The sequence below is a fragment of the Petromyzon marinus genome, chromosome 18 (genome assembly GCF_048934315.1).
Source record: "Petromyzon marinus isolate PM22_M1 ecotype Great Lakes invasive population chromosome 18, UKy_Petmar_22M1.pri1.0, whole genome shotgun sequence".
Lineage (NCBI taxonomy): Eukaryota > Metazoa > Chordata > Hyperoartia > Petromyzontiformes > Petromyzontidae > Petromyzon > Petromyzon marinus.
The window spans coordinates 4,534,085-4,549,465 of record NC_133684.1 but is presented as its reverse complement, the minus strand read 5'-3'; the positions used below and the strand labels follow the sequence as shown (position 1 = coordinate 4,549,465).

The window sequence follows — 15,381 nt, the reverse complement described above, 5'->3', positions numbered from 1 at the left end:
AAAGCTTTCGTGACTGCAAGGATTCATCTTCTTTGGTTCTTTCGGTAAAGTCACGTAGAATGAGAATAAAATAATAAATTGATAAAATAAAATAACACCATAATATTCTCACGACGTTTCGGCCACAACACAACAAGCCGCGGCTTGTGTTGTGGCCGAAACGTCGTGAGAATATTATTGTGTTATTTTATTTTATCAATTTATTATTTTATTCTCATTCTACGTGACTTTACCGAAAGAACCAAAGAAGAGTAGATTTGTTCTCTTCCTCCGAGCGTTACGTTGACGTGCGGCGTAAGAAGCGTAGGACAGTTGACGGCGCTCGCCACCAAAGTGGCCCCGCAAAATTCCACGCTCGTTGCCTTTCACGAAGCGGCCTGCCGCCACAGCGCGGCTAGCGCGTTTCAATGAACGGCCTCGCGCGGGAGTTCGCGCGCACACACAAGAGAGGCGAACAAACAATAAACCACATCGGCAAAGTAAACCTACGTCACGCGCGGAAGGCCACGAGGTTTACTAACCGCATAATGCACACATTCCAAGATAAATTCGTTTATCATTTGTTTGTTATCCTCGTGTTTTTAAGAGTTAGCTTTCTTTCCCCGACCAGGGGAAGAGGGGGAAAAAAACCCCACGCATTGTTGTTAAGTCATAACGTGCTGAATCTGGCTTGTTATAGGGGGGGGGGGGGGGGGAAACCCCACAGAAGTGAATGAATGGTTCGAAACGATGGTAAGCCTCCAGCCATGAGCAGTGGTGCAGGTAGTGCAAACGGCACCAGGGCCTATGGGCTTGAGAGGGCCCAAGCGCTGGGCCATGTAGACCAGGGGTCGCCAACCCCCGGGCCGTGGACCGGTATCGGTCCGTGGCCTGTTAGGAACCGGGCCGCACAGCAGGAGGAGGTGAGCGGTGAGTCGGCACGTGGCCCGCCCAATATTTTATTATTTACCGCTTCCATCCGCACCTCTTTCCCGCACTGCGCTCTTGTCTCAGTCACAGTGTTGGTATAAAGCCCACAAGCTCCAACCCCCTAGCCAACATGAGTTAAAAAACAAACGTCGCTAGAGAGCTTCTTTGAAAAGGAGAAAAGACCCAATGATGAACCGCCCCCCCCCTCCCGGTCCGTGAAAGAATTGTCTTCCACGAAACCGGTCCCTGGTGCCAAAAAGGTTGGGGACCGCTGATGTAGAGGACGATGGGGTCCCATTTCATTTGTTGCACCACATCCCCTGTCAACAACGCTACCTCTAACTGGCCATGACCCTGTACTCACTCTCTGCAATACTGTATTGACGTATTTTGTTGCTGTTTTGTTATTGTTGTCGCCGCTGTGTTCACGCGCCACCTCAATGTCATCAGCCATTATCTCGCCGCTGCTGGATTAAAGTGTCCTCAAGCAACCACCATCTCTCAGAGACTTGGAATGTAACAATTTGCCTGGCGCTTGCAAACAATCCAATTCAGTCACTCCATTTCCACAGTCGATGTCCTCTCTTAGGCATGCTTCCTCCCATGGCTGCCCCTCCAAAACGAAACGAAACTTTTTATTTCACCAAGTAAGGCCCAGTGAGCTACGTATCTCTTTTTAGAAGCGACCTGGCCACAAATGACAGTTCAACGAAGTGGCTTGTCACGTGGACATTTATGGCAGCCAAATATTCTAAACGCACGTTGATTCTGAAAGTGGAGGGAAAACCCGGAGGACCCGGAGAAAAAAAAACACACAACCACGGGGTGAGAGAAATGCAAACTCCAAATATACAGCAGCAGGCGTCAGGGTCGGGAACAAACGCACGACCTCCTGCATACCGGGCGAGGGGGATACAGTGAGAGAAAAAAGTATTTGATCCCCTGCTGATTTTGTACGTTTGCCCACTGACAAAGAAATGATCAGTCTATAATTTTAATGGTAGGTTTATTTGAACAGTGAGAGACAGAATAACAACAACAAATCCAGAAAAACGCTAGTCAAAAATTGTATAAATTGATTTGCATTTTAATGAGGGAAATAAGTATTTGACCCCCTCTCAATCAGAAAGATTTATGGCTCCCAGGTGTCTTTTATACAGGTAACGAGCTGAGCTTAGGAGCACACTCTTAAAAGGAGTGCTCCTAATCTCAGCTTGTTACCTGTATAAAAGACACCTGTCCACAGAAGCAATCAATCAATCAGATTCCAAACTCTCCACCATGGCCAAGACCAAAGAGCTCTCCAAGGATGTCAGGGACAAGATTGTAGACCTACACAAGGCTGGAATGGGCTACAAGACCATTGCCAAGCAGCTTGGTGAGAAGATGACAACAGTTGGTGCGATTATTCGCAAATGGAAGAAACACAAAATAACTGTCAATCTCCCTCGGCCTGGGGCTCCATGCAAGATCTCACCTCGTGGAGTTGCAATGATCATGAGAACGGTGAGGAATCAGCCCAGAACTACACGGGAGGATCTTGTCAATGATATCAAGGCAGCTGGGACCATAGTCACCAAGAAAACAATTGGTAACACACTACGCTGTGAAGGACTGAAATCCTGCAGCGCCCGCAAGGTCCCCCTGCTCAAGAAAGCACATATACATGCCCGTCTGAAATTTGCCAATGAACATCTGAATGATTCAGAGGACAACTGGGTGAAAGTGTTGTGGTCAGATGAGACCAAAATGGAGCTCTTTGGCATCAACTCAACTCGCCGTGTTTGGAGGAGGAATGTTGCCTATGACCCCAAGAACACCATTCCCACCATCAAACATGGAGGTGGAAACATTATGCTTTGGGGGTGTTTTTCTGCTAAGGGAACAGGACAACTTCACCGCCTCAAAGGGACGATGGACGGGGCCGTGTACCGTCAAATCTTGGGTGAGAACCTCCTTCCCTCAGCCAGGGCATTGAAAATGGGTCGTGGATGGGTATTCCAGCATGACAATAACCCAAAACATACGGCCGAGGCAACAAAGGAGTGGCTCAAGAAGAAGCACATTAAGGTCCTGGAGTGGCCTAGCCAGTCTCCAGACCTTAATCCCATAGAAAATCTGTGGAGGGAGCTGAAGGTTCGAGTTGCTAAACGTCAGCCTCGAAACCTTAATGACTTGGAGAAGATCTGCAAAGAGGAGTGGGACAAAATCCTTCCTGACATGTGTGCAAACCTGGTGGCCAACTACAAGAAACGTCTGACCTCAGTGATTGCCAACAAGTGTTTTGCCACCAAGTACTAAGTCATGTTTTGCAGAGGGGTCAAATACTTATTTCCCTCATTAAAATGCCAATCAATTTATAACATTTTTGACAAGCGTTTTTCTGGATTTTGTTATTGTTGTTCAGTCTCTCACTGTTCAAATAAACCAACCATTAAAATTATAGACTGATCATTTCTTTGTCAGTGGGCAAACGTACAAAATCAGCAGGGGATCAAATACTTTTTTTCCTCGCTGTAGCATCTCGCCACCTTGGTGCCACAAATAGCCGGGAAACTGGCTCATCGGGACCCTCTTTGTAACAAATCACAATTTAACTTAAAACATTAAGCAAATGAAAAAAAATCTTATGTCAGGAAAATGTTTATCACATGGTGTATACGCTTTCATCATATGTATGGCTATCGTTTTGAAACACTACTTTATGGAGATGGCTTTGAATCGGTTTCGGCATTCAGTTTGAATCATTGTGTTTCATGGCACTTTGTGCAACCGTGCCATGCACAGAGTATGCAATTATTATACTATTTAAGTCTTATTGTCCTCAATATAAAGTGGTGGCATTATGCTTGCTGATATTTCGTAGGTACCTGTTTTTGACAGCGTGCTTCCTCCATCGATAATCTGAAACGAAACATCGGCGATGAGAAAATTCCGTTTTTTGTTGATTTCATACTCCAACACACGAGCGCAATACATCAAAGGAGTCTGAATTCGTTTTTCAAACATCGACATTGACCCCTTTGGCGTAAAGTCGTCAATAAATAAATAAATTACGCCATGTTTTCACCACAATATAGCGGTTACAGCGCATAATATATGGCGGTGCGTAAGTGGTACATAACTTAGGTCCAGATGTTAAAACAAACTTTGTTCGGAAAGAAAGCAAATGGCAAGGCCGTAGGAATGTACTTGTGATTAATAATGGCTAACACCTGGGCCACAGGAAGAGAAAATAACACAGAAAACCGAACTCTGGCATTCACCCAACTGAAATGTCAGCTAATGCGCCGCACAAGCATCATATGCAAGCATTGTGTGTACAGCGTGATAGTGCATTGGTGCAGTACCGTCTGTGCGTGTGTTTTTTTTGTCCAGCAAAAATAACTTATTGACACTATTGTGTTCACTTCATATGTATATACGTGGAAAAAAAAGACTATGTTTCACCTCGGCGTGATCTTAAATCATAAACTAGTTATACGGTTAGTGGGTCGGGGTCTAGGCTTATCTCAGCTTAAATCAGTGACCAGTGCTAGAATGTCTAAGCACCATTATTATCATCAGCAATGATTTATCTCATTGTGCCGTCTCCTCTCGGGCGTGTTCCTTCCTTCGACTGCCGCTCCGTTGTTAATCCGAGCCACCGGCCGTTATCCCGTCTATCAACATATCCTGTCGAAGCACAATTACTTGTCCCGACTGTGGACAACAAGTCCTCTGGCCCACGTGCTCCTCTTCCCGTCTCTCAGCATAGAGACATTCTAAGCGTGCCCTTCCCCCCCACGCTTGCTCTCCGTGATTCACTTTTCAAACCCCACCCCCTTTTTTTTTCTTTTCTAAATGTCGATGCCGCTGGCCACATTCATGGTCACCGTGTCACAGCAGGCGAAGTCTGCAGTGACATCGTTCGTTCGCACCGCCGATTGGCACGCTTGGCTAAGTTACTGGCGCGAAATAAGTTCGACAGACGCGCTTACGCAGACGCATTCGTCACGAATATGCGTCGCTTTAAAAGCTCGGGGAGAGGGGGCTTCTTCGCTGTTTCTTACGACCGTGCATTCATTCAACAACCCATGTGGAATGATGGTTTACTCGACGTGCGTTGCCTTAGCCGGGACCGTGAGATGCGATTGGGTCGGCGAGTGTCAGCGTGAAGGCGGGGAGGTGTCCTTTGTCGTTGTCCTCGTCGTCACCTTGGTCCTGCCACCAACGCGGGTTGACCCCGAGGTAATCGAGCTCTTGGAGAGTCCAAACTTGTTGCTGGTCGCAGCTAAGCAACAGAAACACACGAAGTGTGGTTTTTTTTTCAGTTTTTATTTTTGAACGTTGTGGCTTCGCTTTTTTTCTCTCGTTCATGTGAAATTGCTAAAAAATCATATTTTGCTTTACCTCTTAAAGTCTAATCACAAAACGCATCGTTGGCCAAGTGTTCGGATAGTGCCCTTGCCATCTGTTAATAATTGTGCATGCCTTGTCTAATCAAGAAATAATAGTAATAATTTACTGTCCTGCCAGTCCAACGCGGGATGAAGGACTCCCCACTGCGTGCCGGTTATTGGGGTTGTTTGACCATATTTGACCACGCTGTTTAGCGCGGGTTGGTGAAGCGCAGGGGGGAGGGGGGGGCCTGCAGTGGTTCGGTTCCCACTGCACTAATTACTGTCTCACCAATTCACTCGTTGCGTATGGAGATAATAATTATACCTCATAGAGTGGCTTCCCAAAGACAATTGGCGTCAGTTGAGGCGATTGATGTAAATGGGTTACATTGAAACTACATTTGAGTGTATATAGCAGTATTAATTACAAACTTGATATATTCTTGGTCATTAATTTCAGGCACATACTGTATCTGCCACGGTGACTTAAGCAGCAAAACAAATATGATGCATTATTGACTTATTATACAAAACTGCATAGACCTGAATCATTAACTTGCAGGGGAGATCACGGAAACACCACCAACTGACCACCTTCATTATTTGTTTGGGGATTTAATCATTGAGTTATGACACTAGGACTCCGAGGGAGGGCTTCTTTTGTGAACGATCTCAGGGAGTCTCTCATGCACATTGCACAGCTGATCACATGCTTTCATAATTTCCTGGGTGGCAATGTGGTGGGAATTGACCCATCAACCTCGCGAAAACCAACTTCTTTCAGCAAAGTGCTTACTCGCCAATTGTCTGACCGCTTAAAATGTAACACATCGAACCCAACGGATTACTTATGCCCAAACGACAATAATTTCAACTCGTAACACGTACAGCATTAGGGATAGAGAACAACTCGAGGCGCAAAGGAGCCACAGACAAGCTGAAAGGCGGCCACACCATGAGCTGGCACTTGCAATCACCCAAGCTCTGCGCCCCACTATGTATGGAGATGTTATCAGCCGATTAATGAGTGTTTACACTCAGACGGCACCTGACTTGGGTTGTGATTGGTAGCTCAGCAGGGCTGCGTCTTAATCGTGCTTGCATGGGTGACCACCATGAGTTACGGTTGTCAGGCTGTGGGGCTATGTTGTGGGCAGGCAGCAGATGGCGGTATGCGGAAAAAAAATAAACATTGCTGCACTGTCTACGCTCTGCACGTTCACCAACCGCGACTGTCCAGCACGGCGAAGTACTCGATTGCCATGCTATTTACATTCACCTGCAAGGCATGCGGAAGCCCTCATCCAGCAGTGCACTGATACTAACATGTGTACAAGTACAATAGAATGCTTACAGGTTGGTGTCAGGACGCCACTGATGATGTGGATGGCACCGCTGGTCGCCATGAGATCGCTTTCAACCACCTTCTTGCCGTTGACCAGAACCGAGCCATCTTTCTGTAAATATAAGAAAAAAATATATTAACCATTCACAAACAAATCAAACAGAATGGCTTCCATCCGTAATTCATGGCGTGCATAGTGATGTGCGTTCAGTTGTCGGGCTTTTTATTAGCTTGTTTAAACTTTCCCCAAAATGTATTCCAACTGTGCTATCGGCACCACATAATGGGTTGTATCCATTGGGTACCCTTACAAAGGTGAGTAATCGCGTATCTTAAAGAGCGGCCCGCATAAGTCGATTTCACATAATTTCTCATGAGATCCATTTAAGTGGCCTTTAAAAAAAAAATCCATACACTAGGGATACTTACCCGCACACACTCTGCTATCGAGTACAAATGTACCGTACAGCATTTCACTTTGGTAGTCAAACTGATATAATTATTTCTAAATATAGAATTTGCCAAATTAAGTGATAAGCCAATTTTAACTTGATGGGCTATTATTGCAGTCATCTTTGGCAGGAGCTGAGGTCATCACTTCGCTACATTTGAGAGTGTGGTTTCAACGTGGACAGATGACACCCAGATTGACCCAGGGCCTCAGTAGTTGCCAGCTTATCGTTCTGACTCACAAGCCAGCCAGCCACCTCAATGTCATCATCAGCTATTATCTAGCCACTGTAGGATGAAGGCTGCCCCAAGCCACCGCCATCTCTCACAGACGTGGAATGTCACAATTTGCCTGGCTCTTGTAAACAATACCATTCCGTCACTCCACTTCCACAGTCGATGTCCTCTCTCAGGCATGTTTCCTCTCATAGCTGCCACTCTAAAACTAAACTAAATTTTTTATTTCACCAGGTAAGGTGAGCTATGCAGCTCTTGTTCAAAAGCGACCTGGCTATCACAAATGATAGCTCAACGAAGTGGCTTGTCGCGGGGAAATTTAGATCAGCGAACTACTCTGAACGGGTGTTTCTAAATGCGCAGGGAAAAACCGGAGGACCCGGCCAAAAATCCATGCGACCACCGGGAGAACATGCAAACTTCAAATATACAACAGGCACCAGGGTCGGGATCGAACCCACAACCTCCTGCATACCAGCCAAGGTAGTTAACATCTTACCACTGGTCATCAACCCTTTCCGTGGCGTGTCCTAGCCAAGCCCTCTTGCTTTTCTTCACAGTCAATACGATATATTTCAGTTTAACACGTAGGCTCTCCAACACACCGGTGTGCCGTACTAATGACGAATTGGCATGTCCTGTTTACGTGATAACTCATTACTTGGTGGCTGTGTCGGGTGGTGGCTGGTATAACGACACATTTGTATATTTACGCGATCTAACCCTCCAAAAAAAACCCGCTTCTATTACTTACGGACGATATATTTCACTCGTGGACGCTCCCTAATTCACGCGCTCATCTTGCCGCCCGTCAGCGTAAGCCCCAAGCAGGCGGTGCACTCCGACTCTCCGCGCCTGTTGCTGCGTGCACCTCCAAAACGTGCTCCGTGTGGTCGCGTGCACTCACGCTGCTTTCGATCTCGAGCAGGCCGCCGTGCAGGGTCCTCAGCACGTTTTTGGCCCCGCCGACGATGCCTCCGCTCACGAGCACCTCGCTAGCCAGGTGGAAGTTAAGGAGGGCTTCCAGCTCCTTGGGGTTGCCTGTGGGGACGCGCACGCGGACGCCCGGGGTCTCAGAGTTTGCCTACCCGCGGCCGATGCCGAGGCTCGTTTAATAATTATGAGCAGCTGTCCAGATTCGAACTCAGGATGTCAGCGATGCTGGCTCAGTGCTCTCAGCTTTGAGCCATCATGAAACAACATCGTATAAACGAAGCAAATATCTATTTAAAAAAAAAAACATGAATAATGTCGCTGACCCGTGACAATTCGTCAAATTGTGCGGTCCGGGATATGCAGTAGTGAATCATCGCATGCTCCCCCTCCTACGACGAGCCCTTGGCAGCATTGCGAATGAAGCAAATCAAACTCCACGGAGCTATTCAGTGTGGTTGAAATTTGCTGGTAAGTGTTCATAATCATAATAATAAACTGTTCAATTACCTGCTTTAGCCGCATATGCAGTGGCAAATTTGGAAAACTCAGACTGGGTCACTTGTGTCTGCTGACCCCAAGTTCTGACTCCAGCACAATTAATTCCCTGGGGACTCTGGATTGCATAACGCATTGCTCAGACTGGTGGAATGTGTACAGGATTGCATAAAACACTTTAAGGGTCACCCTTAAGTATAACGCACTTCGGGGAAATGTACTCTTTTACCTTAGGCAATGTATTTAAAGGTGCCAGTATAAAAACCTTAGATATTTCACTTAAGCGCAACACTGAACTAAAATGTTTCACATTAAGGGAATTTGACTTCAGGGTGTCACAATGAACGCCTTACGAGTTTCACTAAAGGCCTTGATGCACTCGTGCAATTGTATAGCGTGTCGTTGGAAATTGTTACTGCCAATGAATTTTCTCTAGGAACATTAACATGAATAATAGATTTGAAGTTTTCGTGAAGGCAAGGATTCATACTCTTTGGTTTTTTGAACATGAATGGCATAGAATTTGGCAACCATTGCCGGAGAAGGTTGCCCTAAAATTACCTTCGTGCACAATGACCTTCACGCAAGGTGAGTATTTTTATCTTCAAATAAAAACCTAGATCTGAGACTTCATTCTAGATTTGAAGCTTTCGTGACTGCAAGGATTCATACTCTTTGGTTTTTCCGTAACGTAAGTAACGTAACCTACGTGACTTTACCGAAAAAAACCCAAAGAGTATGAATCTGAGACTTCGACCAGATCTGTGAGAATCAAACCCGCTGGGGCTGCCACTCATCCAGGAGATGGGAGTGCAGAAAGTGTGGGCTGTGTGAAGCGATCTGTGGGGAACTTTTGAGCGTCATTGCCTTCACGTGCATGCTGTGTTTCCTCCCGGTGCTCCGATTCCCTACCCACGCACAAAAAAAACACTTTTAAAGAAAACTCAGGATTTCGTGGAATCGGGAAATTATTGTTTTTGTTTATTTCATCGTGTTATTAAGTGCAAAGGGAAATTGAGGGATTTTATTCGTTGTTTTTTTTTTACTGTCCTTAAGTGTGGTTTACGTGGTAAAGTGTTGCACAAAGCTACTTCTTCAAGGGTCCCCTGGCGCAGAGCGAGTACGGTTGGCTGCGGGAGATCGGTGTGGCAAGAGACTGCCACGTGCGGTGACGCCAGTGGCATGGCTAGTCAGTGTGCAGGCGGTCTAACCGCGCTGGGGCCCTAAGGGCGAGAGGGGAAAGGTGGTGGGGGTGGGGGGAACGAAGTGGCGGAGGGAGGATTCTGTTCTGAGCGCAACGGGCCCGATGCCAATGGTACACACTCGACACAGCCGAGTTAAGTGCCAGTCTGAATTGGCAATCAAAGCACGTTGGTGGGGGTCGTAAAACTCTGGCAGTTTCGCGAGCCCACGCCAGACAGAAGCAGAGGGTGTTTGTGAAATCGTGGGCACGGGGCGCTATTTGCTCACAAAAATAAAACTTTAGCGGGAACAAATGCTTCTCAGCGTCTCTCCTCCATATATATGATTTCAGGGCAACATGAAACTCGCCCTGTTGGCATTACTTGCACTTTGACGGGGGGTCCAGGCACTTGCTGATAATCTCCACAGCAATTAAACCCCCCCCTCCCCAAAAATTGCTGTGGTCACAAAAAGTTATACACTTTAACCTTACTTAACGCAATGGAAATATAAATACCGTTACGCACAGCGGATTATTTTTGTACTATGTCTGGTTTGTGTTGCGTGTGTATTCGTACTGTAACTTTGTGAGTTCACTGCTGAATGATGGCCTCCCCACACGGTGTGGGTCACGGGGGGTTGTTTGACCATACTTCACCGTGCTGGTTAATGGGCATACACTCAATAAGTAATGCATGCATTGCTGAGTGCAAGACTTTATTTTCATTTCTAAAGTGATGTTTGCTCACAATACAATACGTAACAACACAAAATAAATGTTTTCAATGTGTGGTATCTAAATGTGACCTCATATCAAGACGCGTGATTAACAAAGACTGGATGGTTCTTTAACAACAACAATTGGGTTATATAAACTCAGCACTGATTCGTGTTTAGAGAAGTCTGCCACAGTGGTGTAATGGTTAGTGGCACACTGGACCTGCAATCCAGGGGTTGCCGGTTCAGTCCCCTGGCGTGACAGCTGAAAGCATGCTGCAAATGTCCTCAATCCTGCCTCTGTCTACCCAGCAGTATAAGTGGGTAGACCACAGTCGTTCGGCGGGATATGTGTGATGGGTTAAAGTGTTTGTACTTTCACTCACCTCTTCCAAGATGTGTTGGCCAGCGTGCAAGAGTCTACTAAAATACCCTCTAGACTTGGGTGGGGGGGGGGGATCTAGAGCTGCCTCTAGTAGACACTCTTCTGCCAGCAAGGGCACGAGTGGAGAAATTGCAGGTCTCCACCTTTGCCTTTTACTGCACAAGTTGAAGTCTTTGTAGCGTCTTTCTATCATTACTGACACAAGAGCATGGTGGCAAAGAGTAAGGTTCTTGAAGTCATTAAAGCTGAGCAAGGAAGAGAGAGAGAGAGGTTGTAAATCCTAACGACGTTGCTTCGTGATGAAAGAGGAGGTGCCCGTCCCATCGAACGTCCCACCCGAGGCAAACGCACCCTTTAGCCTGTTCAGCTCAGCCTTCGGCAGAGCAGCAAAGGCCTCGTTTGTTGGAGCGAAGAGAGTCAGGCGACCGGCACTTCGGAGTTTCTCCGTGAGCCCCGCGGTCCTTATCAGCTCGACCAGAGTGCTGCGGGGGTGAAAGCCACAAATAAAAGCGAAGGGAGCCGCGCACGCTCCACGTGAAAGCCATTTGTGTGCCTCTCGCCGGCTGGGAATACTTAGCGGAGGGTTAATGTGCAGCAGCTGCATTGTTTTGTGCAGCTCGGGGAGGTTGGAGATCAGCCGGCTCTCCCATTGGGGTTTTAATTGGAATATCAGTCAGGATTAATGATGGCGCTGGACTGTGGGCTGCAGGTTCACGTTTGTTTGTGGGGCTCAGCGTCGAGGGGTTGTGCCGCTTTAGGAAGAAGTTGAGGTTGGGCCTTTTTTGGTTTTATTGCAAACGTATGGACGGTCGTAATTATTGTTGCGCAGGGTTCGTGTAATTTCAATTACTTATTATAATAAGCAGAAGCTAAAAATATGTACCACCATTGTCAATAACAAACACCGCCTTATAATTCAATTATACAACAGGTTAATGTGTTAGGAAATAGCCCCTTTGCATAACAGAATATAATTGGTTTAGCTTGAGTAATAATCATTTTCATTACATTTCGCAACTAAATACCTAAGTGTATCAAGCTGCTGTACAAAGAAAGCATATATTAACAGAGACAGCACATTCGGATAAAATGCATATGGCATTCCCACCACCACCATCACGCTGCCACTACCGTTGTTTTTCTGAAGAGTGGAGCTCGAAGGCTTGGGAGGTGCTCTACTATACTCTTTGGTTCTTTCGGTAAAGTCACGTTAGTATAAAATAAAATTAATTTAATCACGACGTTTTGGGCGCAACACAAGCCTCTGTCATCAGGTGGGATAACCACAGCAATAAACAATTGCTGAAGTGGGCTGTGGTTGTCCCACCTGATGACAGACGCTTGTGTTGTGCCTGAAACGTCGTGAGTTTATTTATTTTATTTCCTACCTACGTGATTTTACCGAAAGAACCACCAAAGAGTATGGATCCCTGCTGTCACAAAAACATCAAATCTAGTAGCTGTACTAGTTGAAGTAAGGATTGTGGTAATTGAGTATGGCTTCATGGTGTGGAATTGCTCTATGATTCGTGTTAGACACGGGGTGAAATGGCATGCTTTGGCGAGTGTTCATTTTTGTCTGATGAACGTGCCAATGTCCCAAACTTTGATATTAAGCTTTTGTGACTGCAGGAATTACTCTTTGGTTCTTTCGGTAAAGACACGTAGAAATAAAATAAAATAATATAATACGACGTTTCTATTGCAACACAAGCAACCGTCATCAGGTGTGAATGAATGCAAGCTCGGAGAGAGACACATGCTTCATTTCTGCCGGGTCTGTCCAAATCGGCGACCCGGAAAATAGTTGCACAACCAGAACGCCACATCCATCGTACTATTAAACTATAAACTATTTTATATTTCACCAGGTAAGGTCCACTGAGATATGTAGATCTTTTTCAGAAGCGACCTGGCCACAAACGATAGCTCAACGAAGTGGCTTATCATGTGGGAATTGACAGCAGCCAAATACTCTAAACGCGTGTTGATTATAAACACGGAGGGAAAATCTGGAGGACCCGGAGAAAAATCCACACGCCCACGGGGAGAACACGCAAACTCTAATTCTACAGCAGGCGTCAGGGTCGGGATCGAACCGACCGTCTCCTGTACACCGGGCGAGGTAGTTAACATCTCGCCACCGCTTGCGGCTGTGGCTTCTACTCGGCACGTGGCGACCACACCAGTCGAACCAACGGCCCGGGATAATTTTGAGGGAAAGACGAAGTGCTGCCCGATCGCACGCTCACCTGAAGCGACGATCTGCCTGCAGAATCTCGAGAAACGAGCGTTCGGGGACATGGATGAGTTTGTTGATCACGTGCAAGATTCCCAGTCGGCCCTCCTTGCCCATGGTGGAGACGCAAGAGTTTTCGATGCAGATTGCCTGCAAGAAATTCCCGTTTGTGTGACGATGTTAAATGGCCATCAATCAACATTTGCTGCTTCATGTCATTCCTCACACAAGTGTCAAACATTTGCCGGATGTGCCGATGGAATTAAGAAGCACGACTGAGCAGTGCGCTGCGCTGATTTTTGCGTTTTGCTCGTTGTCCTTCCCCCGTGCCTGCCATCAGCACGGCTGGCTACGTACGGTGCCAAAGAAGCTCAACATACGGAGGTAGACATTCATACGTAGGCAGTAGCATGCGTGAGCTTAGGATCGCAACAAGTGTCCAATACAACCAATAACTTTGCATCCACAGGGCCTAGCGTGCAACTCTAAATTCTGGATTTATTGTTTTTTAAGGTCACGCCTGCTGGTTTTATTCCATTGCCCGTTAAACCGAGGCACTGTGAGTTTAAAGACAATCGCTCAGCACTTTCTAGTCGCTCAACGGAGTTGAAGCATAGAGTCATAGTCGAGGCATAGAGTCATAGTCGGGGCATAGTCATAGTCGGGGCATAGAGTCATAGTCGGGGCATAGTCATAGTCGGGGCATAGAGTCATAGTCGGGGCATAGTCATAGTCGGGGCATAGAGTCATAGTCGGGGCATAGAGTCATAGTCGAGGCATAGAGTCATAGTCGAGGCATAGAGTCATAGTCGAGGAGGCATAGAGTCATAGTCGGGGCATAGAGTCATAGTCGGGGCATAGAGTCATAGTCTGGGCATAGAAGCACAGAAGACGTGGAGAGGATACCGAGCGACCTGTGAATATGAACAGCTTCGAATGAGATTGTCAGCCGTTACACTTAAAGCAATGAATTGGGAGGAGGGTGATCCAAGAAAACTGAAACTTTCACTTTTCCATTCGCAAAATTAGTGGGGGGTATAGTAAACTCACAATGCAGACCAACTCGTGTATTGTGACACTGTAGTATGCTTAACATATACTAAGTATTTGACAAAGTTGAACACGTAGGCTTTCAACAACGATATCATCCTTAATACAGTTTTTTTGGGGTTAGATCGCGTACAAATATGAATGTGTCGTTAAACTCGTCACGTAAACAGAACGTTCCAATTCGTTACTAGTACAGCACACCACATTCATTCATCCATCCCCCACCCACCCACATCGCTCAAGAAGTGCTCACAAGTGATGACATCATATCTACCCCTCTATTTAAGTAACGCAACAAGAGGATTTCTCCACAAATCTGGTTGTCACCTGATGAAGCTAGTTGTAACTACTGACAAAACGTCGTGTTCAGATGGTAAATATTGTGGATTTACTCTCCAACACACCACCGGCGTGGTGTGCCAGTAACGAATTGGTACGTTCTGTTCACGTGACAAACATTACTAGTTGGTTGTGTCGGGTGGTGGCGGGTTTAACGACACATTTACATATTTAAAGGATCTAACCCAAAAAAACCTCGACTCTATTTGACAAAGGTTTGAAAGAGGTGGATTTTCATCCTCGTCGTAAATTCCGATGGATTTTTTCCCCGACGAACTTTTATGAAACACAGGAAATACCCATTTGTGTTAATGTTCAGCATTGCTTCTGCATTCTGTCTTGTATTCCACAGGCTCTCAGTGGGCCATGGATGCAGAATACACCTACCAGGGTAATCATTAAAAATAAACACTGCAAAAGGAACATTTTACTTTGTCAAATGCTGTGATACAAGGTTTTTTTTTAAGTGCCAGTGCTGTACCATGTGCCAAGTGGCGATGTATATTCTAATATGGCTCAAAAGTAATGTTTCTGGGTGCGACATTTGATAGTTTGAACTGCAAAACACTGTAAGGAATTGAAGGAATGTGGTGGGAAAAATTGCATTCAGCACAGTTACAATTGGGATTGATGCACAGCAGCATATTAATTATTTTTAATTTCTAAAGGGAAACAAAACATATCCATATTAATATATTTTTTTAATTATACATTT

At 46.0% G+C, this 15,381-nt stretch overlaps 1 protein-coding gene across 1 annotated transcript in view; it reads right to left on the bottom strand.

Moving 5' to 3' along the window:
* The window catches only part of LOC116943591 (transforming growth factor-beta-induced protein ig-h3-like), a 53,654-nt gene that overhangs the window by 9,072 nt on the left and 29,201 nt on the right, over positions 1-15,381 (bottom strand). The window contains exons 11-16 of the mRNA XM_032956559.2: positions 13,291-13,427; positions 11,390-11,520; positions 8,231-8,364; positions 6,646-6,748; positions 5,106-5,182; positions 3,780-3,813 (exon numbers count right to left, since the gene is read on the bottom strand). Of these exons, the coding sequence (XP_032812450.2) occupies positions 3,780-3,813; positions 5,106-5,182; positions 6,646-6,748; positions 8,231-8,364; positions 11,390-11,520; positions 13,291-13,427 (616 nt within the window). The remainder of the gene's footprint in view (positions 1-3,779; positions 3,814-5,105; positions 5,183-6,645; positions 6,749-8,230; positions 8,365-11,389; positions 11,521-13,290; positions 13,428-15,381) is intronic.